The sequence below is a fragment of the Zonotrichia albicollis genome, chromosome 3, assembly GCF_047830755.1.
Source record: "Zonotrichia albicollis isolate bZonAlb1 chromosome 3, bZonAlb1.hap1, whole genome shotgun sequence".
Taxonomy (NCBI): domain Eukaryota; kingdom Metazoa; phylum Chordata; class Aves; order Passeriformes; family Passerellidae; genus Zonotrichia; species Zonotrichia albicollis.
Genome location: NC_133821.1, coordinates 95,958,900 through 95,986,315, shown reverse-complemented (window position 1 = coordinate 95,986,315; position 27,416 = coordinate 95,958,900). Strand labels below are relative to the sequence as shown.

The window sequence follows — 27,416 nt, the reverse complement described above, 5'->3', positions numbered from 1 at the left end:
TCATGCCTCAGTGCTGTGCCCCACGTCATCCCTCGTGTTAGCTGGGCTGGAGGCAGACCTGGGGAGAGAGCAGGGCGCCTGGGGAAGGCTGCTTGTGCAGCAAGGACCCCGGATGGATCTCTCCTGCTAAGAAAGTGAGGGAAATGCACTTGAGAAGGGGAGACTTGCCAAGATTCCTGACCAAGAGGGCTCAGCTGCTGGTGCCATCAGCTCCCGTGCCTGGCACCAGCCAGGAGTCTCCTCCGGCACTCTCCCAGGGAGCTCCTCCACTGCCAGGACCTCACTGCCATTGTCAGGAACAGAAAAGACAGAGATTGTTCTGGAAGATTAATTTGATGCTCATTACTCCCTGCCTACTCCCTAGGGTATGGTATGAGCACTGATTGCCCTCATCTCTGCTTTGCTCAGGTCTTCCTCTTGGTTCAGTGAGTCTTTTCTTCTCCTTCAGCACAGGCTCAGACTGTGAGGTCCCAGATGCTGGAAGCATGGAAGGAAACTCCCAGCAGCGTGGGGACAGGTGGGAGAACCCCCAGCATCCCGCCATGCTGGGTTACCTGTCCCAGCTGCAGCCCAGCCTGGAGTTTGTGTGTTGGCTAATAAAGTGCTTGGAGATCCTTCTGGATGAAAGGCACTGTGTAAGTGTGGGTGCCAACCTGTCATACACCAGGAAGCACCTCTCTAGTCATTAAGGGGTTTGCTGATATTCCTTACCTCGAGCGCAGCTGGCCAGTGGTGTCCCTGCATCATAAGATGCTCGAGGAACAGTAATGGGAGTAACGGTGCTTCACGATTCATTTAAGCTCCCTTACACTGAGGCTCTGCTTTCACAAGTTTTCAGTGCACACAGTTTGACACCCGGAGCTGCCAGACCAGCTCCAGACCTCAAATCGGCATGCACAAACCAGCACTTGATGGGACAGCCTCCAGTGTGCCCTCGCCACTGGTGCCAGCTCTGAGGTGCTGAGGAGGACATCAAACCCACCAGCTGGGCAGGGCAGGCTCAAGGCTTCGAGTGTAAAAGGCTGAGCTGGGCTGATTGGAGGTCTAGGGGGCCTGCGTGGAGAGGGCCGGGGACAGAACGGTGACACTGCCAGAGGTGCCACGGGGCCAGGAACCTCTGCAGGGCAGTGCTTCCACAGGCCGCGAGGAGGCTGCAGGCCCCGTGTGACACACCGTGCCACACGTGACACTCGTCACACAGCAGTTACTTGCAAAACCACCCAATGACCAAACATTCCTTGACTATGTACTAGATGCAGTAATGAGGAAGTAGAGTACTAATTTACTGATACAGCAGGACGTGGGCTTATTTTAAAACAAATAATTTCCATCGTATGAAATATATGTTATATCTATCTATATATATGAAATTCACGCACTTTCCTATGCACACTTTAATTCCTTCCTGATTGATTTCAAATCTAATATATGTCAAGGTTTAAGCATGAATTAAAATAATCATTTTTTGGTATTAAACTGTACAACGTTGTTCATGTTTGCATTCTGCCAAAGGCCATTCTAATTGGATGGACGTGAAATAATAAAACACTTCATAATGTACTCCACCAAATTACAAAGAATTTCAAATCTAAAAAAATATACAAAGCAAAAATAAGTATGGCAAATATCAATTTTACCTTTCAGGCCTTTTTCCTTATTTAAATTTTCTGAATTCTGTTTAGTATACTTGTGTTTTACAGTCATGACTAATGACTAAACGAACAGAGACTTTCTATAGTTTTAATGTGTTAGAATACATATTAGCCCAATTAATATTTAATTAAACACCAGACTATTTTGCTATATTCAGCTGTTGTGAGTGGGTCTATACCATGAACTCTCAAAGGAGAAAGCATTCTAGTTCCTATCTTTCTGTTTATTTCTATTCCTCCTACTTTGGTTTTGTAACTGACATTTATTTTTGTGATGTGGAGTCAGATTACAATAGATCTGGACATATGTTTATTAAGATACGGTGTTTCTCATGTCAGAGAATGAAGCAATCTGACTTCGATTTATTTGCAACACAAATATTATAAGCATAATGTTATCCTTCTAAACTAATCAGGTGTACAATATGTAAATTGAAATGGCTTATTTGCCTTAAAAAATATAATGTTACCTGTACAACAATTTAATATATTGCACTTCAAAATGTAATGTGCACAGACAACATTATCAAATTTGTTGGTAGGCATCTAGTTTACTTTTGATTTTTTTTCCAATTGTTTTTGTGGGTTTTTTTAGTTGTTTGGTTTTTTTGTTTGTTTGAACAAGGTGGATCAAACAGAAATCATAGATTTATAAATCTTATACTGAGAATTTTCTTATAGCAGCATAGGAAATGTAGAACACAGACTCCTCCAAGTCAGCATTATTAGGCCAGCTGGAGTCTCAGTTTATCTGTAATCTGTTTGGTTTACAATTTGTCTTCATAAAGTCTGATTACTGGCAGGATCAGGTACAGCTTGTCTTAATTGCTTAATTGACCTGTTGCTGCAGGTAGAAGGGTTCAAGTGAGTAAAGTGATTCCTCCTGGAAGTGTGCAGAAAATTAGATAAAACGTGTCAGCTGCCATACGTATATATGTGTACAGGTGTGTGTGTCTCTAAATTTCTTCAGTCTAGGAAAAATACTGGCTTTGGTTTTGTGTGGATATTCTAATTAGCAGCTCCACTTTAGGATACCAGTTTTCAAGACTAAAGATGCCAGTCTCTGCATGTACTTCTGTATTTAAAATAGTACAACAAATATAGGAAATAGCATCAATATTGTACACTGCCTCAGATTCAGCTCTTTCCTTAATAGAAAATGCCTCGAAAACGCAAGGGATGGGAAATATAATGTTTTCATCTATAGAAGAATATTTCAGGGATTTATTATTTTTTATTCCTTTTTTTCTTTTTTTTTGTCCTTTTTTTTTTTTTTTGCATTCTTGAAGGATATACATTCGTCTTGGTTTTTGCTTCAAATATAGTTTAAGGCTATTTGGTAAAGTATATACCAGATACCAGGCTCAATTTACAGGGGTGTCTTCTCACAGGAACTTCTCAAAACTTCATCTCTAAAGATTCGTACTTTGAAGCCAAGCATGCTTTATCAGTTGTCCAAAGACAGAACTCATGCTTAATACCACACACTGGGAAAAAAGAGTGAAAAAACCAAGCAACCAAACAAAAGAAAACAGATTGGAAATAATGTCAGATCTGCAAAACCTATGGTACTTCACGTTTTCACTCAACCATCAGGCTGCAGGGTGTATGGGATTTGGATTTAAAGTGCTCAACAGGTGAAGAACCAAAGTGCTTGAGTATAATTAAAGAATTGTTCTGCCTATGGCTAAATACATTGCATTTGTTAAAGCAGGTAAACGGGGAATGTGGTAGCTGGGGCTGTCTGTCTCACTGGGTTCTCATTCTTTTCACCTAAACTTGTGTTCAATAAGATTCAAACCTTGGTATTGGGGGCTGCATGTTGCTCATTTTATTGCGTCTTCACCTGAAGACTTCTAGGTGCTGGACTGCTTGGTTGGCTCTGGAAGGTAGGTGAAGTGGAATAATTCTGTCCTAATTTGTTTTAAATGAAAGCCTCTTGACTGTGGTAGCTACCACTTCTCTCTGACAATATGAGGCTTGAAAATTTATTATTTTCCTTATGCACTTATCTCTTGAGTCAGTTTTTTTTTTTTCCTATGTCTGAAGCAAGCAAGAAACTTATTCTTGCCATAAATGATACTGCATAGAAAAATAGTTCTAAAAAAAATTACAACTGTAAACCACAGTTCACCTTTACCTTAACATAACCATTTAAACTTATATATACTTACCACTCACATTCATATTTCTTAAACTGTTTACAACATCACAACTGGCATTTTAAACAAGCAAGATTTTTTTTGTTCTCAAGGATACCCTGGAAACTCAATTGTTATAACAATTTGAGAGTTTGAAATAGTACATATAGCACAGCTCTTGAAATGAAAGAGAGAAGGTTTATAAAATAAATATTAACATGTAAAAGAACAGTTAAAAATGCAATGAGTGGTCCAAAGGAGCAAGTATAACTTTTTCTTTACTCGTCTTACTACAGAAGATCTAACTTTTTAAGGCTTCCGTTTTCCTTTCACCATCACTCAAGTCCTCTTGCATTACAATTTTGCTTAGGTTTCAAAGTGTCGTTATACTGCTAACAGCAAACGTTTCTCAGTGGACATTCCCACCATCACCAGACTTGTATGCTTCTTGGTTTCTGATGAACTTTGGAGTTTTAGTGGCTGGATATCCCTGTTCATCTCCAGAAACTTGAATGAGATGAGAGGCCTAATGTTATTTTGCAGTAACAAAGATGAGAAGAGTGGCAGAGCGCATGGGTAAATATGTTAGCTGGATTCTAGGAAAAGAAACTGAAGGTCAAGGAGATAAATGGGTTCTTTCTTTCCTGCTCTTTACATTTGTAGCACCTTCTACTTGGATTAGCTAATGCCTCTAGTGAATGGTGAGATGCACCCATTTATAGTTTGTTATTCTTATCCCTAATTATCACACATTTTATAAAAATATAAATAACAAAAAGTAAGCTGGGTTCCATCTCAAGAGGTGTTTCTTGTTGTCCTCTGAGAATATATTGGATAAGTCAGGTCTTGACAAGCCCTATCCATTGTAGCTGATTGTAAGTCAGACAATAAATACAAAAAGAAGTCGTTCTTGCGGTGAGCTCAGCAAATTCTGAGGAAATCAAAAGCATTCCACTGTGCTTATGGCACAAAGAACACAACATCAAGGGTATATTTAGTGGAGAGAATGAGACAAAAATTACCAGGTAAGTGACAAACTGTACAAGCATTTTGTTTAAAAAAAGGAACTCTGCAGCATTCTGTCTTTAAAGCCGGGTTTGAGCCTCTGGGATATAGATCTCAATGCTGTCTGCACGCTCTGTGGCTGAATTCTGCCGGAAAGAGGCTGCCCGCTTGGCAGCCATCAGCCGTCTTCTGGCTTCCTGCCGCTGTCTGTCAGGTAGGTCCAGAGATTTTTCTCTTGTGATAGGGAATTTTCCTTTTGGGGGCTTCTTTGGTACAGGAGGAGGAATCTTTCTTTCTTCCTGCAACAGGGCATTAAAACTAAGGGTGAACTGTGTGTAAAAGGTACTTGTCAGCAGAGCATGCACATCAAAGACATGAAATGCAAAATACTGACTACATACATCAAGCATGCTCAATTTGTGCTTGCCCATCAGCTGACTAATGGATTACATGAACAGCTATCCACACTAGGGACACTGACAAAACCTCTTACTTGACAACCATTATGCATTCTATGGTCCTGCGCCTGAAAAAAGACTGCGCTTCCTTCCAGCGTCCTTGCAGGTATTGGCACATGCAATCTGCACACCTCACTTTCATATGGATTTGTTTGATTTAAGCTGACACATTATTGCACTCATTATAAACAGAAACACACACTGTCTCTCCAATAAGAATTCAGCGCATCTGTGTGGTCTGATCAAGTGAAAAAACTCTCTAAGATTAGCAGGACAGGATTTTTGATTAAATTAATCATACTGAGTTTAGCCTCAGCTGGATATGAGATAGCAGCTGTGTATACATGTCTATTAGTTTAGTCTCCTCCAGGAATTGCTCTGTGGAAACATTCAAGCGCCAGCCAGAGAGAGAACATAGGGCTAATTGTTCTGCTTGCAAGCCTGGGCCATTTTAAAGAAAATTATTCTGAAGAACTATCAAATTATAAAGTGAAGTCAATAGATTTTGTTACAAAAGGAGCTGTAAATTTCTCTGCAGGTGTTAAATCAAGAATTGTTTTGACCATTTACAGACTGTAAAATATCATATGAGGGTCTATAACCAAGGTATTGTACACTAATTTAGGTTAGAAGAAATGGACCTCTGGAGGTGATTTCATACAATTTCCATTCAAAGTGCACTTGAAATTAGATGCAAATTTAAAATTAAATCAGTTTGGTTTGGATTTGGTTTATTTTATTTTATTTTATTTTTTATTTTTTTATTTCATGTTTAATACTGGACTGTATAGCCCTGAAGATGAAGACTCCATAACTTCATTTATATAGGTACAGTTACTATGACAGATCTTTTGCTATATAATGTCTTAAAGTAATGGTAGTAGTCCAGAGTATGGGCTGTTCCTTATGGAGAACACAGTTAATTTGATGCACAGCAGGATTCCAATAATACAAAAATTGAGCTGATACGCTTATGGTTTACAGACTCCTCACTGGGGTTTTTTTGTTTCGTTTGGTTGGGTTTCTTTTTTTTTTTTTTTTTTTTTTTTAACTAATTGTGCCTCTACTATCCAAATACAATAGCCAAGACTAAATAACTAAGTTTATTTAAAAACACAGTTCTGCATTATGGAGGAATAGTGCAACAGCCTGCGATGCTATTCCCCATTATAGCCAGTTCTGCCTGTCTTTTATTTTCTCTATCTCCTGTTTTCATAAAAGCTGCATTCCTGTCATCCCATCTTATTTTCTTTTCTACTTTTAGTTATTTCCCTCTTAGGAATATCACTGTTGCTGTCACTATAATAATTTCTTACTTCTAGTTGCCACTAGTAAGCAAGAGTTGCAAACTCACCATCCACCAACCCGTTGGCTGAAAATTAAAATCCAAGAGGAGCATGAAGAAATGAAAAAGTTGTCAAAATGCCTCCTAATTCCTCCCAAACCAAACAAATATTCACCTGAGGCCAACAGTACTGACTCAAACCAAATACTGTTATCATCTGACTGATACAATAATAAGCAAGGATAGTGGGATAATCAAGGTAAGGGATGAAGTTCTAGAGAGGGGAAAGGCAGTTTCAGAATTACACTGCTTTTATGGGCAATTTGTCACCTTTGGTTTGTAAGTGTCATGTGGGGCATCTCCCAAGGGGTGGAGTTGCAGAGCACAGGCACAGTGACTTCACCAGCAGTGCTTTGTCCCCCAGAAGGATGTCAGCTGAGCTTTAGTATGACCTGTGCTCTGTTCTGCCACATGCTTTTCTCTCATTCCAGTTCTGTTATCATTTGTGTCATGCAGGCAGGGTTAAACACTGCAGTGTTCAAGTTTGAGCTGCCCCAAATGTAGCAGAGTGCTGAATTTACCTTGTGTGAATTCTTGGGCTATTGTCTTCCATCTGAATTAATAAGAATATATTTCTGTTCTAGCCTTTAGAATGTGAATCAAATAATTTGAACAAAAGTGTCATGGAGTAAACTAGCGTAGCAAAATTCATTTTATTTATTATATAATTCAGCTCAACATTGTTAAAAAAGAAAAGACTCCTGATATCTGATAAAAGTTTCCATGTAAAAATTGGGCCATGCCCATTAAATACTTCCCAGGGCTAGGAACCTATTGTGTTTCACTATTGTATTTAACACAAGGATACTGCAGAACTACAAATGGGGAGTAAATGGTATTGTCCACGGTCTGCTTACCTTCCTTTCAGGTGATTCTATTATTTTCCATTCATTGAGTTTCAACTGGTGCAGTTCATCAAACTTCATGCTGACATCTTCAATTGAGAGCTGCAGTAAGTCCCAGAAACCTGCAAGGTCCTGGGAAGTTGGTCTTGGCATGGCACTCGGGTCCTGTAGCGCACAAAGGACAGAACATGAATACTCCAGGAGGCTTTCAGGGTGTGCACTGAGGCAGGAAGGGCACGGTGCCAGATTTCATTGCTGCAGCACTGCTCAGAGCTAAGGCTCTGCGTGCTCTGCAGCTGGGAGCTGTGACTGGAAACTGTGCCTCCTACACAACCCAAACATGAATGAGTTGGATGTCACACGCCAGCCTTCCCGAATGTGCGGCATGGGAAGCTCCTTAGCACCATATGCTGTGCTGACCTGCATTTCTAAAAAGGAACAAGCTGACAGCCTCTGTCTGCTGATTATTAAAGGCAAGGGGAGCGTGGTTTGTATTCCAGCCAGCCTGAAGTCTTTCTGGTTCAAAATTACATTCACAATAGCTAATTGAGACAAAACAATGCCACAAAGACGTCACCCTATGCTGAACTTGATGTTTACATTGTCTTCAAACGTATACATGAAGTATGAAATCTTGATGGGATGCTTGGATTTTGTTCTGCAGGGAGTTAAATCACACTCAGGAGCTGGGAAGACATTACCACCAGGTACTGCAATTAAGATGCTATGTGTGCTTAAGACTTAATGGAGCAAACATTAATGGTAACAATTAGCAAGATGATCTTGTATTTGATAATTAACCTGATGCCAGTGCTGGATAAAAATTGTATTATAAGGTAGTATATAGACTCCTAACCCTATACTCTCTGAGCACTGGTACTAGGTCAAGAAGAGAGCTTTGCCACTTTATTGAAATAGGGCTTAAATGGTAAACATGGAGGTGAACATGTTTCATGCCTTTTTCCTTCCAGGACAGGAGGAAGCCATTATGGTGGTCTAAAGAATGGAGCTGGGAGAGAGAATGTGAAAACCATGCCAAACAGAATCTGGATCTCTCCCTTTCTGGCTAAAAGCTGAAAAGACTGGTTTGCTATGTCAGCATCACTGCTGTTATGGCAGGCTCTGTTCCCCACCTTTTTCAAATCTAGTGGTCAAAGGCATTTTATATTTAAACACAACCCCACAGCTGTCTAGAAACTGGGAGATAAGTCAGCATGGCTCTTGAATCACACATTTCTAAGGGTTTTAAGCTTGGAACTGCTGCTCAAACTTGGGTTTACAGATGCCACTGTGGGAGATTAGGGCCTGGAACTGAGCATGACAACATGCAGTGTCACCATAGGCCCTACTGGAATCTGGGCCAAGAACAACTTGCAAGTCTTCTTCACTAGAAGAAAGTTTCCTTTTAATAGGGAGCTTCAGGGACTTAAGAGAAGTGACCATATAGATTATAACAGACATCTGGGAAACATTACAACTCCACATTAGTGTTTACTGAAAACTACTTCATTGGGTGGATCCCAATATGTTACAAAACAGTTTAAAATTTATGTCAGTGGGGTTACTTACTCTACAGAGGTCAATATTTCAGGTTTTAGGAACTGACTCCCTGTGTGAAATTCATGAAGAGAGTCCCACAGCAGTCTGTCTTATCTTGCAATCTGTTATCTCCTGCCTGGTCTCCTCACTCACTCTCCCCAGTTTCCTCTAAACAGCCAGAAACTGATTCCACTCATTGCAAGGGCATTGCCTTCTGAATCAAGGTTAATTACTGTTCTGTACCTTTGTGCACCCCACTCTGCTCACAGTGTTTGTGGAGACCATGGCCTCCAGCACAACTCTTGCAGAGGGCTGTGCCATGTATGCTCTGGACACAAGAGGGCTGCCTCCTGCTTCTTACACATGTACAGTTCATGAATAAATGCTGGCACAAATGAGTACTATTACACTTGACTAAGTTTTGAAAAGATTGGCTTAAACCTGCTTCTCTCAGAAACTGCTTATTTATTTGCATCTTACTTGGAATTCAGCTTTGCAGCCCTCTTTTTGAAGGAGGCCTAAAGCAAGCAACAAGCACCTCGATGTTGCTCAAGCTGCTCTGTTTTAGCCTGCAGCCATGACATACAAGCTGAGCGGGATCTGTGCTGACTACAGAGCATGGAGAAGGACACTTCAAAGAAAAAAAAGGGTGTTACAAAAAGTAATGTAAATAATGCAAAAGAGACTAGTTATTAATCAGTAATGACATTTTCTTAAGTAATTAGTGGGAACAGCAAACGTGTAGGATATAGCCATCCAGAGTAATAAAATAGAAAACTTCATTTAAGCTTACATTTCTATGAATTTACCCTAAGTGAGAGTCTTTGATAAGAGCTCCTAACACAAAGCATAATCAAATGTGCCATTTGAAGTTCCCATGATCCTTTAGAAAAGTCCATATGTGGCATTCATGGTTAAATTTCAGTTTAGTAAGTATATTCCTCTGAAACCCTTGTTGCATTTTGAACTGGCACAATTAAATGCTGTTGTTCTGTGTCCTACATTTAAGCTTATAGATTCTGAACACTGTCAGAGAAACTGCCCTGTGGCAGCCCTGGACTGCTGGATGTTTTAGAGAAAGGGAATACACAAGCTGGCAGCATTCCCCAGGGACACTGAGGCGCTGCCTTAGGAGCCTATGGAAACCCTGCTGTATGTATGCACTAAGTGAATATTTAGCAACAAACTTTATCATTAGGTGTGGGAAGGAAAGCCTCCAGGCATGAATGACCTACAGTCAGTTTTGCAATTGCTGCTTTCTTCAGAGCCCATTATTGATTTAATGAAAGTGAAGGATTTTCAGAACCTAAATCCTGCGAGTGGGGTTAAGCTGCTGTCATGGACTTCAGAGGTTTATTATCCAAAAGAGAAAAAGAGAAGTAAAATCTTGCCATTTTTTGGTTGTGTTGTCTACAAAGTTGTAGATTTCTCCTTGCAGTCTCTATTGCTTTTGCAGTAATGAATTGTTCTTTCTCTCAAACAGCTGATGGCTGTGCTGAGCAGGAGCTGCACTTGCTATTGCAGTAATGCTCTTGAGCACAAGTGCTGGGCCCACTTGAAGATAAATGAAGTGGAGTGGAGGTTAGGCTCTCCAAATCTTAGTTTGCACAGCTTAATCAATCAGGTAATGGAGGACAGTTCTAAATTTGCAGAGAGAAAGTTTCAGACCATGTTGAAGATTCTCTTCTTTTGGTATGAAACAAATTACTAGATAGGAGCACACATCATATAATTGATAATACAGATGTGCTCAATTCTTGCTTGTCAGACTTTGTATATTTCCTCTGTTATTCTGTAAAAGCTTTTAAAATTCTTGTTTTGACAGAGTTTTTGATAACTGGATCCTTTCCTACTGAGACTATGTATCTTAATATTTTCTATCAGAAGGTATTTTTGGCATTATTTTCTCAGTATTATTTCATTGCAGGAATTCTGAATGTTTAACTTTATGGATGGAAAGTAGCAAGTAGGTCTTTGCAGAACAAATGTTCTGCCTTGGAACTTATGTGACAAATCCCAACGGGCAAAGAAAAGTATGTAAGCAGACTATAGGTATTGTCTGCTGTCATGCACAAAACAAAATTCAGTACTGTCAAGATATGAGGTTTAGGGACAGTCAGAAGGAAAAAGTACACTTGCTATTTGAGAGAGGCAAAGAAAGGTTTTCTACCACCAGCTGTAGCTTGAAGAATTATGTTCTTCTATTGGTTAGTATCATCTTGCCACAGCTTTTCTATCACTGATGGCTGCTGTCATATTAATGAAGATAACATTTAGAATTGAATTAGTCTGTAATGAACTTCCAGAACAATAGCAGTAAGTAATATAATGTATCTGTTCCTTTAGCCCCAGGACATCTCATACATAATTGGCAACACAAATTATCCAACTTAATTTGATGAACATTACAGATATCTCATTTCCATGATCAGTCCTATTTTCAGGTATGTAGAAAGCTGGATCATGTATTCTCCTCTATTCTATTTTATGATTTTCCACTGATTTTAATGTGAAAATTTCCCTCTTCCTTATGTGAAATATAGTTACTATATTAGGGTATTGCAAAAATAAGCCATAATATTATGTCTCAGAAAACTTGTGTTTGTTCCCTTCTCATTTTCTTTTGTTTATTAAAGACAACAAAAAGAGAAAAGCAAAACATAATCATCAGACTGAAATTACATTTATGTATATGCTTAAAAAAAAATCTACCAACATCATACATAAGGACTAAGTTTAAAAAAAAAGGGGAAATTGATGTGGGACATGAAAATAACATTTCAGAATGCTATTGCTCAGACGCACTATAATTGTTTTTGAAGTAAAAATATTAAACTCTAAAATTTAAAGTGACATTTTGGGGAATGTTATGGATGAATAAACTTAAACTCTTCAAGAACAACCAGGCAAAGTGACTTACCAGATTTTGCTGACAAAGCCAATAAAATTGCTGGAATTTCTGAGACATGAGGAGCTGAGCACTTCCAACAGCACTTCGGATCTTACCTAGGACTAAGCATACAGATGGATTACTACTAATAAAAGTTTTTTGGCAGCGAATACAATATCCATCTCAAAAAAAATGCAGGTGAAGTTCCTGGTTATTTTAAAATGGAAGTAAATATTTGGTTTTGTTGTTTGTGATTATACACATGAAGAGTGAAGTATAGGAAAACTCAGTAGCACCTTGCATTTTGGGATGATGAATGAATAATAAATGATATATTAATAAGTAAAAACAGCTTAGACTTTATTTGCTTAAGGAAGTAGAAAAAACTAAGGGACTATATTCAGCTTTCTGAAGTGGGCATCCATCAATCCATATGATTTTGAAAACACTCTTAAATTTCAATGTAAATGACACTTCTCCCATTTACATTTGCTCATGTAAATGGAGAGCTGTTGAAATTGTCTTGCCTCAAGAACCAGTTGGATGTCTGTTCCTTCTGATGTCAAAGACATGTGTACCTTAAATTATACCTTCTGGTTCTGTGACTGCAAATTACTTCACTCACTGTGCTTGTGTGGGTCATCCCTGGGTGAGATCTCTTTATCTGTTCTGAGGGTAAAGTTACTACATTCAACTGTAATATAACATATTCCTACCATAAGGATTAAATCCTCACAGAATTACATCTCTGAGACGTGTTTGGTACACCCTTTAGGAATTACAGGTTGTCTGCCCAGGAAAATATACAAAGTCCTCAGCACAGGAGCTTCAGACAAAGTGGGACACAAACAGGTGCTCCAGGACTTTGCTGAACCAGCATCAGCCCCTGTGGATGTGTTAGCATTTCCTCACTGTCCATGTACATGTCCGTACATTATGCACTGGGGAAAATGACCAAACTCATTGTATTTTGTTTCCAAATGACCAAACTCATTGCCTTTGTTTCCAAGAGTCATCTGTCTAAATTAAATTTTTTTGAATGCTTTATAATCAGTGATCTGTGTTCAGCAGCTCAGCCATGTTAGGCACTTTTAGATGAGCTAAATTTCCTCCTGGAGATGTCTCTGTTCTTCTATTCACAGTACTACCTAAGGGGATTGACTTATCTCTGAGAAACTAACTCATCCTGACTTCCACATCTGCTGGGACAAATGCCACACTCTGGTAGGTGGCATCATGCTTTTCTATACCTTCCTACATACCCTTTCCTACAGTTCCTTTCCTCCAGATCCATCTCTAGGATTCAAAAAAAAAAAAAAAAATTTAAAAAGCATTATAAACTGTGGTCTCAGTAAAAAATTTATTTCAGCAGGAGAATTTCCAGATCTTTAAATAATGTTAAAGATATAGAGAGGTGGGGTAAATGTAGACAGGAATTACTCTGATATATTTTACTTCAATTTGGAGAAACCAAGTTTGATAATTCAAACAGGTTGTTAAGTGTAAGTGTGGAATAAAGCTGATACAGCACAACTGATCTGCAGCCCCTGGTATAGGAAACATTAGAATGTTGCAGGGCTTATAATTTTGTTGTTATTTAGAATAAGTACAGGAGAGCATGTGAAAACAGTATTTTGGTAGTAGATTTTACATTTTAATTCTACTTTCTTTAGACCAGTGAAACATCTGCTCGCCTAAAAGTAGTAGCAAGAGATAATTTGAAAATTTTGTTCTCTAGTTAAAGTCTCAGTAACTTTCAAGGCATGTGCTAATATGTAGAGCTGTGGTTCTCAAACTCTATTCCATTTTCTGATAGGCAACCAGTACAGCTGTACCACAACACTAAATTAAACAGAAATATACATAATTCATCAGTCCTGTGTGACATCCATTGTAGAAGGGTTAAGTGGTTCAGGGCTGCATGAGTAATACACTGAGGTTTGTTTTTGTTCTGTTGGCCAAATGAAATAAATCATTTTAATTGGTTTGGGGTTTTTGATCATCAAACCCCTCACTTTCCTCTACAGTGCTATTGGCATACAGGAAGGAATATTTGAGTGTTAAAACCTGAACAAGCATACAAAAACTTAAATAAAAAATAAATGTTTCATTTGATCTGACACAAATTGCTTTAATTCGGTTTTCAACATTTTTAATAAAGGCAATGACTTTAGTGACAAACAGCCTTGTATCCTCCTTTTTATCTCTTGGTGATCTGTAGCTTAGGACATTAGACAAACTCCTAGTGTGGGGTCAGAGGTGCTCCTTTTCCAGGATGAGGAATTATGCTGCAGCAGGTCCCTGACATCACCTATTCCATGCTATGTTCAATGATTCACTGGGCAAAAAGAGTGAGGTTGATTCCACGGGCTGATGGTTATTATGGTTGTCTCTAGTGAATGAAGTTCAATTTTAGTTTCCTCTGCTGAATTTTACAGTTCATAGCTCAAACACATAGTCTAAGTAAGGGGCACTGGTTTTAGCTCTTCTGCAGAAATATAGATCCTGAAAGAATCTATAGATGTCTGATATTTTCTAGTGAACCTCAGCTACCCAAACCCTCATTCTAAATAAACATTAATTTTATCTTCATTGTCATAAAGCATCATGTCCACAAGCATTAGTGATTTAAAGCCCAGTCAGACTGGTCAAGATTTAGGCACTGGCAATGTAGAATTTTGGTGGGATACACATTTGTCAGGGATATAAGGCTGTGATGGTTGCATGTGCCATTGAGTCACAGTGCTGAATACACATGTATCATTACAGCCCTAGAATTTACTAAAGATCTAACTCTATTTCCATTTTAATAAGTAAATCAGATGTAATAAAACATAGAGGTTAGAATCACTCATATTCATGCTACTCTGCCTTGCTGTAATTAAATTAAAGTATTAAAACACTTCAACTCATAATCTTTAGCACAATATTAATAGACATCCAAAGCCTTGTTATTAATTTCATGCATTGGGGAATTATTCTGATGAGTGCAGATTGATTATCTCCATGAAAAAATGATGAATGTTAGAGACTGAAGGGATCGAGATGTTTGGTGATGACTAGAAGATTTTTCTTGTAAATAAATGATGATAGAATCTACCAATACACATAAATAGACAAAATATTTATATAATCCTTAAACCTCCTTGCATGAGGATAATTTTGTATTTGCCCAAATGTCAGGAAACAGTCAAACAACCTTAATTTTCCTCCCTTAGGCATATGAAGCACTCAATTTTTTTTTGGATGGTCCTGTATGACTTTAGCTCTGAAGACATACAAAACCCTGACCATGACTTCAGTAAGAGTAGGCTCAGGATTTACACCCTGATTAGAGATTGTGTCAATTGCACAATTAACACAATGGTGTCTTTTCCCTGTATGTGTGGAATTGCTTGAGAAATTCTAGAAAACCTTGTAATCAAAAATGATTTCATATCACAAAAGTAGAGAGGGAAAAGTTAGATCTGTATTGATGAAATTGATTATAATCTGATGCTGTAATTCTGATCTTGACAGGTTAAAAGCTTTGTTCAATTGTGCCACTGCTGCACCAGCAGTGAAAAACTGCTAACAATCAATCTGCTTCTGGCATTCATTATTGTCTATTTAAGTGACATATTTTAATTTAAATTTTCATTCCATTTCATCTTTTCATTCCCTCCTATATTTGTAAACAAATTACTGCACAATCTGAAATAATATGCCTGGAAAAATATTAAAACTGGCATTTAGTTCACTCTCCTAACTCGAAGTAGGGCATGATATTTGTCTAATCTCTGAACTTAAATTAGTAAACTTTAGAAATATAATTTTACTATTAACAGAGCATCTAGAGACAAAAATAAATATATAATGTTCAGAATGGCATTTTAGGACAGCTCAGCCCCCATCTGGCAGTGCTCTGGAGGGTAATGGGACCCTTGTTCACTAACCTGGACACTGCAAATTTGGTTTTTTACCTCAACAAAGCTAAGTTCAAAAAGAAGAAAATTTCAGCAGAACAATAAAAATGCTGTGAGGAATTATTGGATGCCACATGTGGGACTTTACAGACTGTTTCAGTACAGTTGACATTCCTTAGTCATTCACAACACTCCAACTGGAAATTTCAATATCTCCTGAAGCATAGGTTTGTGAAAAGCATTAGAAAATGATGTCAGTAATTTCTCTTTGGTTAAAGGATAACCTATATTTGGTCAAACACCTAAGAAAGCTTTTATGGATAATTAATTCATGAATATACTAAAATCAATTGGCTGTGAGGTTTTCTTGTTGATTTTTATTCATCTAAAATTACGGGAGATTTTACTCTGTTTTCTATTACTATTCAGTCCTATTAGTACTGTGAAAATATCAGCTAGAGGATTAGCAAGGAATGGTCCAGTATCCATGAAATTAAGTGGAATGGGAGAGAGAGGTGATGCTTTGAGCTCCCACTCTAATATCTTTGTTTTCTTTCCCCAGTAGAGATCAGTTTACTGCTATGCCAGCAGAACTGCTAACCACAATGCAGGAGATACCAACAAAACAACATTTCTGCTGGCATAGTTTACCCTGTAGTTAACTTTTGCACCTATCTAAGGATTTTTATGTGAGAGTAAACTCTGTGGATCTGTTCCCCATAATGAAGTTCTCAGCTGGCCAAGCAGGTGGCACCAAGAAACCCAGGGTTGTCCTCTTTCCCCTGCCAAGCCCTGCCTGCAAGCTGTGGGCAGGGACTGAGGTTCCCTGCTCTGCTCTGCTCTCCCTGCTCCCATCACTGTGCTCATGGGATGCAGTCCTGACCCTCTTGGTCTTCAACAGCTTTGTGACACTTGAAATTGTTTTCCTTGTCAACACCTACACACTAATAGCCAAACACAATTTTCAGGGTGTAAAACTGAAACTCCAGTCAGCACCCATGAGAAACACATATCTTTGCCTGGAGGCACCCTGTGAGTGCAAGTGACCAGATGTCTAACCCTGGGAACTGTTACAAACACATATCTATAGTTTTTCCATATAATGAACACACACACACACACATATATAAATAAACAGAGCACAAATAACTGCTTCCACATATGTAATTAGTTCTTACAGATATGTAAGAACTTTGCAGAGACTTCAAAATAAAACTCATGGCAACTGACCAAATTTTTTAAAAAAAAAAAAAGCTCTGAAAAAAGAAGAGAGTTATTTTTGTTGCAATGATTATCTCTTTTTTCTAAGACCTGATGAGTGAAGTTCTTAAAACAATATTATGGAAGAAAAGGTTCAGTGAAAGAAAAAATCAATATAGCAATCAGACAATCAGACAGCTTTTGGTGATCTCAAGGATGCTGTGTTAACACCAAAACTGAAATTGTTTTCTAAAATGCAGTTCTATTTTAACTGTTCCCATGTTTAAAACAAAATAGAAGTGGTATCATAAAGACAGCCTTCTCCAATGAGATGCAAAGCTATATTCGGTCTTCACGTACAATTAATATATCCAGGCCAAAAAGAAATGATTCGGCATTAAGAATGACAGTTTGAATGTGCAAACATTGCTGTGAAGTGTTTTGGGAATAGTAGTCTTGCTGGAAGATGGAAAACCATATTTATTTGCTTTTGGCTCAGCCATTTCTGTTTATTTTCTTCAAGAACTGGCAAATGTTTAAATATGTCAAGCTACATTTCATGCTGTGATGTTATTAGATTCAAGTTCTTGAGGATGCACACCTTACAACCTCTGCAGCTCAGACTGGGGATACAAAATGTCTTAAGGAACCAACAGGAAAAAAATTATTCACACAGAGTTTTTAGAATGCTATGAAGATCATTCCCCTGCTGAAATTAATTCTTTGAAAACTTCCTTTTACTTAATGTGCTATTAGATGAAGGGATACAATTTAAAAATAATGTAATTTGGAAAATATTTCAGGAAGAGCTCTTGAAATGAGTTACATACTATAAAAAGCCAGAACTTTAGACAGTCAGCTGAACACAAATTCTGACCTTGCAAACACTTTGTAGATTTATTCTATAACTTCTTTAGCCTATTAGGGAGGTCAAAAAGTTCCCCCAAGAACAAGTATTTAACCCAATTTTGTGAGTTTAAAAAAAGAGACTTCAAGGATTTCACTTGAATTTTATCAACTCCGTTATCAGGGAATTACTCTTTCTTTTCCTCTTCCAAATTCAAGTCCTTCTTCAAACAGGGAAACAAAATCCTGATTCTATGTTTTGTTTTTTGACTGAAATATTCCAAGTTAGTGTCATTAACTCCTAAGATTAATAAGGAATTACTGAAGTCCCTATTGTCATTTCCTATGTACTATTTATAGAAAACTACCTTCTTGATTGCCATTTCACCATGCAGTAAGCTGTTCCAGAGTATATCTGGAGTGCAAAAGTATAGGTTAACATGATGGGAAGGAGAATTGTTCTGCATCAGAGAACAGGTAGTCAGCTAAAGTCAGCTCATCCAAGTTTTCCTCATGTGGTACCCAGTTTCATATTCCAAAGAGTAACAGCTCTAGCTGCCTCTCCACATCTCTGAGTGGGGAAGGGGTGTGGATGTGAGCGTGTTTCCATTGCTCGTTTCATATGGGGGCTGCAGATCTGACTGGGGCTGTGCAAAAGGAAGAGCTTACAAAGAGAGGAGGCAGGAGAAGTCCAGCTCTTTCCTGAAGACTCCTTGCTAGGAAAGAGAGGAGCTAACGACCTGTGTGTTTCTCCCCTTTGCTCCCCAAATAATCCTACTCTTTCAAAGGAGATCAAAGTCTTGCTCTTTGAACTTCTGCTTCAGACTGAGAACACTGATGTTCCTACATCAGTAACAGGTGGTCTGAGAAGCAGGTGCTTTGGGATTCTTAATAATGACACTGAAATGTCAGTATTCAGCAAAGACTTGAAGAATTGAAAAATAGGACACATGCAAAAAAAAAGAAGTACTGAGGAATAACCATTATGAAAGGCTTGGAAAATCTTTCACAGGCTAATCCAAGGAAAATATGTTGTTATTTAACAGTCCCTAGAAGGGTATTAAAGTCGTCATAGTATCAATGGAAGGAGAAAATTCTGAGCTTTGCTTTGCCATGTTTAAAATAAGGATAAAACCCACAGTCCATAAAGCACCAGAGGCTGAAGAAAGGAAAACCAGCCTTACTCACAGCCCCACCCCAAATCCTCTGTTGTTACTCAGGAGACTTGTGCACAACACAGCAGAGAAATATGATTGTAAAACAAACAAAAAAAAGATGACGTAAAAACATAGACATTTTTTCCTTTGAAAAGGTCAGTGCAAGAAATAGAATTTGGCCTTTTAGTCACCATGCTGGCCTGGCTCAAGACCTGAGGGTACATCACAGTAAGAACTCGTTGAGAGAGAAACAAGACGATCAGGAAACAGTACTCAGAGGTGATGGTGAAATTTGTAAGAGTGCAGGGAAAGATACTAGTAAGAAAAATTAATATGAATTCATTTTTGGTCTGAGAAAATCTCAGCTGAGACAATAATTCAGATTGTCAGGGATTGAAATATTTATAAAACTGAGCCTGAAGAACAAGGATAATTGACCTCAAAGGGAATCACAGGGAGCTGGCTACTGAGTCCTAGGACCACTTTGATATATTATTATCATTAGCGCTGTCTTGGATCTTGTTCCAAAATAGTCTACATTATTTTTCACTTTATCCCATCACTCCTTTCAAGGTGTCCACAGGACATGAGAGAATAATAATGATTCTTGACAAAATTGTAATGAGAAAATGCAGCTGAAATTTCTAACAATGCATATGCCTGTCTAACTGCAGAAGTACTTTAACTGCTCCTGCCTGCTACACTTTCTGTTCTTCCAACAGGCTGAAGTGCCTGTAAAGAAATGGAAACATTTTTAAAATGGCTTCTCACTAAGAGGCAAAATCGCAGGTTTCAGGAAAAGGACAAAACAAGGTTCATGTAAGACTACTCTGTGTGCTCTGGCAAAGGGTCAAGCACTGGAGCCATAGAAGTGAATGGGAAGAATGTGTCAAATTTGGAGCCGTGGATGGAGCTATTGCACCATCTGAGCTCTATGTAATACCAGACTTTGATCCTGCACTGGACTCTAGAGTTGGTTCTTTAACTAGTTCCACAAAACCTTACTCTGGGAAGCACCATCTTGTGCAGCCAGCCACAGGACGTTGTTCTTGTATTATGGTTGTTAGCTCCTACAGAATGAGTGACTACAAACCACAACTCACAGCTTTATCCTAACAGATTTCATATTTTAGTAATCATCTGTATACTGAAAATATACTGAAATGTTCTTACTTTCTTCAGAAAGATCATTTTCTTCTGCTTCTCTTTCCATTTCTTTGCACCATCCTTCCATTCTCTTAGTCTCGGTGTGCAGTAACTTCATAAACCAAGATCCGTCACGCCGACAAGGAGACATTCGGCCGGTCTCGACTGTCTCGATGGCTGGCTCCAGCCAGGGCTCTGGTGGTGGAAGGTTTGAGGTGTCAACTGGGGTCCTGTAATCTTCTCTGTAGCTGAACAGTCCCTGTGTCCGTACAGTTCTCACTGCACTATATTGGGTGGGTGTGCTGGGCTCTGAGTGCTGCTGGAATGACGAGCCAAATTGAAGTCCCTTATCTTCCATGGTGATGTGTCCTGGAAAACCCTCCAGTTCCAGGTCAGCCTGCACAGCTGCTGTTACACTGTTCGAGCGCTTGAATCGTCCGTGTCTTGGTGAAGAGGGAAAAAAGAAAAGATATTAAGATATATAAATAATGTATGTGATGGTACAGAGAGACAGAATAATGTTTCAGTGAGAAGGAATGGATTCTGTTCTTCTCGTTGGACTTTATGTTAAACATCTTTTCTTTGTGTATATCTCACTAAAATTAGATGGTGAGTAGCAACAGAGGGGAAAAACAAAATGCATACTGGAATCATTGATCTAAGCAAGGATACAAAGGAAAATTATTTAAATTGTCTCTGTAAGCAAATATTGATTTGTTCTCATACTACAAAATAACACGTTCATTACTAAATAAACTGGAAATAACTACCAGAACTAGAACTTCCTGATAGAAGTCTGTAAAGTAATATATAAAAAAATTTCCAATGTTCAGAATTTTAAGTAGAAAGATCTGAAAATCTGCTCAGTTAGAACTTTTGAGAATCCCATAATAAAAGAAAGATAACATCAGTACGTTTAAGACTGTGGGTAGGAGTTTTTTTGGTCTTATAGGGTGCCCATTAAAAGTTGATTATCCACTGTTATGTAACACTGAATAATGACATTTTAGAAAAGCTTTATGTTAAAATATTAGACAGAGAAACAAAGATTATTTGTGAAATCTTTTGACATTGGAGTCCATTGTCTCAGATTATTTGTAGTTCGTGATGGCAAAAGGCAATTAGCAGCCAGATACTCTCAGACAGCTGCTGTGAAATGAGATTATGGTACTGGTCCAGTACTTGACAAACAGTACCTACCAGGCTTAACCTCTGAGTCAGTACATGGGCCAGCAAGTTTACAAATTTAGAGAAGGACTGAACAAATCAGAAAGCTGATTCTATTTTAGAATAAAGGTTTCATCCTAAGAACTTTGTCTCCTTTTGTGGACTGGGAAAGCCTGGATCAGCATGAGGAGTCCTGTTGAAGGAAGACTGTTCCAATATGTAGCTCTTAGGTTTTGTTCTGACAATAATGAAATTATATTAAACCACTGTTTCAATTTAATACTTTAACTTCTTTCCCTTCAATTAAAAACTGGAAAGTTAGATAAATGTGAAGCAACTGCTAAGTAATCTCCACAAATGTTACCAATTGATAAACATGCATATAAGAAATTTGGCTTCAGGGATTATTTAGTGGCAGCACCTGTCAGGTGTTGTTTATTAAATCTGTTTACAAATGCATGTTGTGCTATGAAAGACTACAGATTTTTGAACATGCTTAAATTACCGTTTTTCATCTTCCACTTGAATTCCAACAGAATGATATTCCCGTAGGCCTCTGCTTTCAGTATCTGAATCAGTTGCTGTTTCCACCTAATTCAACACAAAAGATACATCTGCAGAGTGAGCATTGACAACTCAGCACAATTTTTCACACACTCATTCAAAATTAATTATACATTTCATCTCTTACTGCTAAGAAACACCTAGCACAGTCAAATAAATGCCATAGGTATTCAGCCTGGTATTATTGTTTTGGTACTGTATCTTATTAAAGTTTTGCACAAATACTTTTGCTATGTAATTCCCTATTTCAAATTTCAATCCCTTCCCAAGCAGAAGCAATTACTCAGTTTGGTGGGATCAGGGAGTAAGCTTGGTCTGGAAGGGCTGTTCTTAGAATGAGGAATCCACAGGGTAACCCCATTTTATATTAGTATAAACCAGTCTCATTATAGTCCTTGATTTACAAAATAAAATAAAGTCTGAAGTAGCCCCATAAGCTTGCAAGTTGTAAAAAGAAATGGAGCAATGAAATTTTATTGACAACTATGTTGACAAATATAAAACCATTAAATGATGTGAGGGATACAGCAGAATGCCCTATTTCACCTTTTTTAAATAACACAGTCCTGAAAATGCTGCATCAAGCAGGCAATTTATGCATTTTTTATAGCATTCCCATCTGAAATACACTTACCAAAATATATTCACAGTAGTTTCTTTCAAGACTGAGACTTGCGTTTGCAAGTTTCTGTGGGATTTTATATAGCACTCCCCACCACCACACCGCCCCCAAGTCTTTGACACAGACAGAGCAAGTGCTGCAGTATGCAAATTATACTGAATCAAGGGAGAGGCAGGAAAAAAAGAAAAAGAGTAAAACTGACTTTTCCTTTTGAATAATATTTTCACTGTTAAATAAAAAAAATTATCAACCGGTTTTCTATATGCACACTCCATGTGTGAATTCAAAGAATATATCTGTTGATAAAGATAAGAAAAGTTTTACGCTTGCAGCAGTCATCGGCTTCTCTGGAAAGAGCCTGATGGTCTTTGCAGCTGTGTCTCAGCTGCACAGTCCCAACCCACCTGGCTTCTGAAGGGATCCAGGGACAGGGTGGGAGGAGGGTGGGAAACGAATGCATATGTGGACTATACTTCTTGAGGAAGAGAGTTGCTGGTAACTTCTCCTTCCATCTTTAAGCTGTAGCTCAGCTTGCAGTCACATGTAGGTGAATGGAAGGGAACTCCAGCCAGCAATGAATACACATTCATATTTACATGTGTGTAAGTCTTGGAGATGTCAATGAAACAGCTGGTGCAGGAATCCTCTAATAAATGTTAATGGCATGCTTGAACTGCACAGTATAGCACCAATCACAGGTGTGCTAAAATGTCTGGCTACCAGTGTGACAACAGTCCAGGAAAGACACATTTCCCATCAATTCCCTTTATTCTACATAAGGCCTAGGGGACAGTGCATGCTGCCTGGAAGTGCAAGTGCATGGAAGCTTGCTGTGTTCATTTGGATGGGCAGCACATTGAGAGAACTAATATATCAGACTTGGTAACAGAATGTGGTGTTGTCAGTACAAAAAGAAAGATTCCTCTTGACACTGGCAGTAAAAAAAAACCCTCAACCCCAGAGCTTGGAGAAAAAAAGCCAGAACAACCAACTGAAATGATAGGTAAATTGGTTTCCTAGTTAAGGTGGATCCTGGCTGCAACATGGGTGAGAAGCCTCAGCTGCTTGGGGTGTCATAATCTCTGAAAGAACATTACTCTGTGCAAAGCAGCCATGAGGTCCAGCTGTTACCCCAAAGAGATGACTATCAGGAAATGCAGATTTATCTATAGCAAAGAAGGGTCTAAAAGAGCCCTAAATAACAAATTCTAGTCTAACTGAGGGACTAGGCACTCAGCTAGTCCTTTCAGTGATTTGAGGAAAGCTGCATATAAAACACATTAATTTCCTGAATTAACTGGGCAAAGAATGAGATACTCATGTAAGCTGTTGTGGGGAGCAGAGAGGCAAGTCACACTCGCAGCTTTGACTCCTGCAATGAGACCTCAGTCATGCCTGGACAGGTTTTGAAGAGTGAACTCATTCTCAGGTGTAGAGGAGATGATTGAGAGGGGACATTATAAATCTCTACAGGTATCTGAAGGGAGGATATCAAAATAATATTTCCCAGCTTTTCTCAGTGGTGCCAAGCAATAAGAATGGGCAGAAACTGAATGCCAGGAAGAACTCCTTTACAGCGTGAGTGACCAAGCACTGGAACAGACTGCTCAGAGAAGCTGTGGCATCTCCTTCCCTGGGGATGTTCAAGAACCATCTGGATACACTCCTGTGCAGTGTGCCCTGGGGTCACCCTGCTTTAGTGGGAGGTTGGACCAGATGACCCAGTGTGCTCTCTTCCAACCTGACCTGCTCTGTGACTGTGGAGTGAATAAGAGCAGATAACACAAAATGCTTAGACTGTGGCTCCTGGTTGCACCTGTAGGAGTGCTAGCAGGGAGATGATGTTGGAGGTGGGGAAACATTTTCTGGAGGATGTTGTTTGATGTTAAAATCCATAACAACAATTGGAGTGATGAGGAAGTCTAAACTGTTGCTAAGAGCGGTGGTACTGGGGTTCATCCCAAAGCAACCAGTCAGTCTGAGTTAAATCACAAAATCTAGAAACAGATTGCTCAGAGAAGTTGTGCATACCTTATCCCTGGAAGTGTGTTTGAGGCCAACTTGGATGGAACCCTGAGGTCCCTGGTCTAGTGGAAGATGTTCTTGCCCATGAAAAGGGGCTGTAACTAGATCTTTAAAGTCTCTTCCAATCCAAATTATTCCATAATTCCATTCTATTTTATTATTCTGTTGGACTCGGTCCAAAGGAAAAGACCTTAGTAATTTCTCATTACTTCCACTTGTTAATCAAGTTCCTTGAACATGTTCAACTGAACTGCAGCTGTGGATAATGGTGTCGATGATGTAGACACAGGAAGGTTTGACAAGGGAAAAGAGTTTTGTGGGTGACCAGATTGAAGCAGTTGAGCAGGTGGGAGCAAAGGGTCTATCAGGGCCTTCTGCTCACTCACATGGCTCAGCACAGAAGGACAGGACATTGCAGCCAGTTCAGACGTGAGACAAAGCCAGAGAGATGAAGCCAAGCTGACATCTCCTCACAGGTCAGTCTTTGCCTTCAGCCCATTCCAAAGAACTGCACTTCCTTCAAAGAGTGATATCCTTAGGATAACCGTTCCTGAACACAGAAATAGGGTAAGGAGGGTCAAGGGTATCATAGTTGTGGGGGCAACATACAGCTTGTAACACTGGGGGTGAGCAGCAGCCAATGGACAGAGAATAGATTTTAGCTTTCCATGGAGTTGGCTCAGCAGCTCAGAGGTAATGTTGTTGGAAACATGATGATCCAAATACATAAACAAGGAAAGGCCCCTACAGAGAATATCAATTGGTCCATCAATTTTTTCTGGAACAAAGCAGGTAGACTTGCAACACACACCCCTCTTCATTATTGCATATCAAAAACATACCTGTTTTTGTCAGCTACATTGTTTGGTTTAGTGAGAAATAGCAGGTCTTCTTTTGAACTCTGCTTCTGATATGTGGAGGCAGATTCATCTTTTACCTTTATTTGGAACAGGTTGGTATCTTTCTATTGATGCAACACATCGAGAAAAAGCTTTTATTGGTCTGTTTTCAAGTATTTACTTAGTGGCATTTCACCTGGAGATATAATCCTGAGTAGTTTACCCAATATGCAATTGATACCTAGAATTCACAGGCACAAATGAAGTAATACGCTCTAAAATTTTATTAGAAAAAATTATCAGAAAAATCATGATCCAGGTGTCAAAATTAAAATTATATTACATATCTCTAGATATAAAGTCTTGCCAAATTGTCCTTCCCTCCAGCTTGCCAAGACTGACACTAAATAAACGACCTGATGATTGCCTTGATATTTTAATGCTTTCATTTTCTCACTATGCCTTGTAACAGAAGGAGAATGCCAGTTTTTTGTGTGTCTGTGTGCGTGTGCAGGCAAAATCTAGCATTGCAAATATTGTAAAAACTGGCAAAATGTAAAATGGAGGCAAATACCAAGACAAGCAAAAGTGGAAAGTAAGACAGTAATTTGCAATCATAAAGAAAAAATATGAACAAATAAATTGCATTGCTGTATGACAGATATTATAAAGACTCCTGCTAGAAAACAGCAGGAAACTCTTTCATCTGATTGGCCAGGCTAAACTCAAATGAGCTGAGGATAAAAGTAATACATTTGGTTTGATTGTGTGACTGTTGAAACTCAAATAACTTTCACTAAATCTGTTATTATAGTCCTTGATTCATTATTGTTTTAATATTTACCTGGGTTATAAAACCCTTTATATTTTCAAATTGGCCCACAGTCTCAGTAAAGCAAACAATGGGAAGAATTTTATCTTTATCTGCTTTTGATGGAATCTCACACAAAAGAGGAAAGAAAAAATAGGCAGTCATATCAAAAGCAGAAGAAAGGAGTAGATCTCAGAGAGTAAATCAGCTTCCTCTCTCATTGCCAAAAAAAGAACAAAAGTCTCTTAAAATTGGCATTTTGTCTTAAACATCAGCACTGCAACTGCAATAACATTGCAGCATCCTAAAAATTCCAGTCAAAACTTCTATGCATACTGTCTCAAAGGTAGACTTGAAGTTAATATATTCTATGCATAAGAAAACAGATTTTAACCTGTTGGCTTTTGCTTCACTCTCATAAGCATTAGCAGTAAGAGTCCTTCAGGCCACATTATCTCTCCCCATGCGACGTCGCTGCCCTCAATGGGTTTTCACTGCTGTAACCAATTTATTCTATAATTAGAGTTTAATAAACAATCTCTCTGATGATGTACAGGAAGGGAAATAATTCACCCTTCCTCTCTTGCATAGACTTCTCCGTGATAACAAGACTAAAACAGAGTAGAAAACACTACTTTTGACACTAGATCAAGTACAAGTAATTGTGAATTTAGATAACCACTCTTAGGTATGGGGTGACCTTATTTGTATGCAGTGACTTCAAAGTAGGAAAACACTTCAAATAAAACTACAGTACTAATAGCTATTGCTTTCCTTAACTGATGGAAGATTTTAACCAGCTAAAAACATAAATTCTTTCAAAATAATTTTTAGAAAACCAGCAAAATAAACCTCTACTTTAATGCTTGTGAGATTTTTTTTGTCTCACCACGGAGCTCCATTTTGCCACTCTGTTACTTCCCAGCTGAACATCTGGACTACTCAAATATGTGGCATGGCACAGTAACTGCTAATTATCAAAAGAAGCAGCTTGAAAACTTCCTCTGATCTTTTAAGAAAGGACTTTTTACTAAAAATAAGCCAGAGTTTAGAAATGGGATTTATGTCAGGCTTATATGAGATTCTAGCAAGAGAATAATGTACACAGTAGAGGTCACTGATAACTTTTTTTGGTACATTTAATGCTAAGCGGCAAATTGCTCTGAACCAACAAATATTCACTGACTTCTCCAGGCAAAGGACTTCATACACTCCTCTCACAAAAGCATAGTCTAACAGACATTTTAGAGGAGAATAAA

At 38.6% G+C, this 27,416-nt stretch overlaps 1 protein-coding gene across 28 annotated transcripts in view; it reads right to left on the bottom strand.

The window, feature by feature from the left end:
• Positions 1-2,236: 2,236 nt before the first annotated feature.
• The window catches only part of DLGAP2 (DLG associated protein 2), a 454,967-nt gene continuing 429,787 nt past the window's right edge, over positions 2,237-27,416 (bottom strand). For 26 of the 28 annotated variants that reach the window (XM_014268518.3, XM_074538161.1, XM_026794791.2 and 23 more), the window contains 6 exons: positions 21,802-21,887; positions 20,157-20,572; positions 11,906-11,997; positions 7,459-7,611; positions 6,611-6,628; positions 2,237-5,097 (listed from right to left, as the gene is read on the bottom strand). In XM_014268518.3, coding sequence (XP_014123993.2) covers positions 4,879-5,097; positions 6,611-6,628; positions 7,459-7,611; positions 11,906-11,997; positions 20,157-20,572; positions 21,802-21,887 — 984 coding nt within the window. In that variant the 3' untranslated portion in view covers positions 2,237-4,878. The remainder of the gene's footprint in view (positions 5,098-6,610; positions 6,629-7,458; positions 7,612-11,905; positions 11,998-20,156; positions 20,573-21,801; positions 21,888-27,416) is intronic. The other 2 variants (XM_005489159.4, XM_026794786.2) reach the window with 1 other exon arrangement.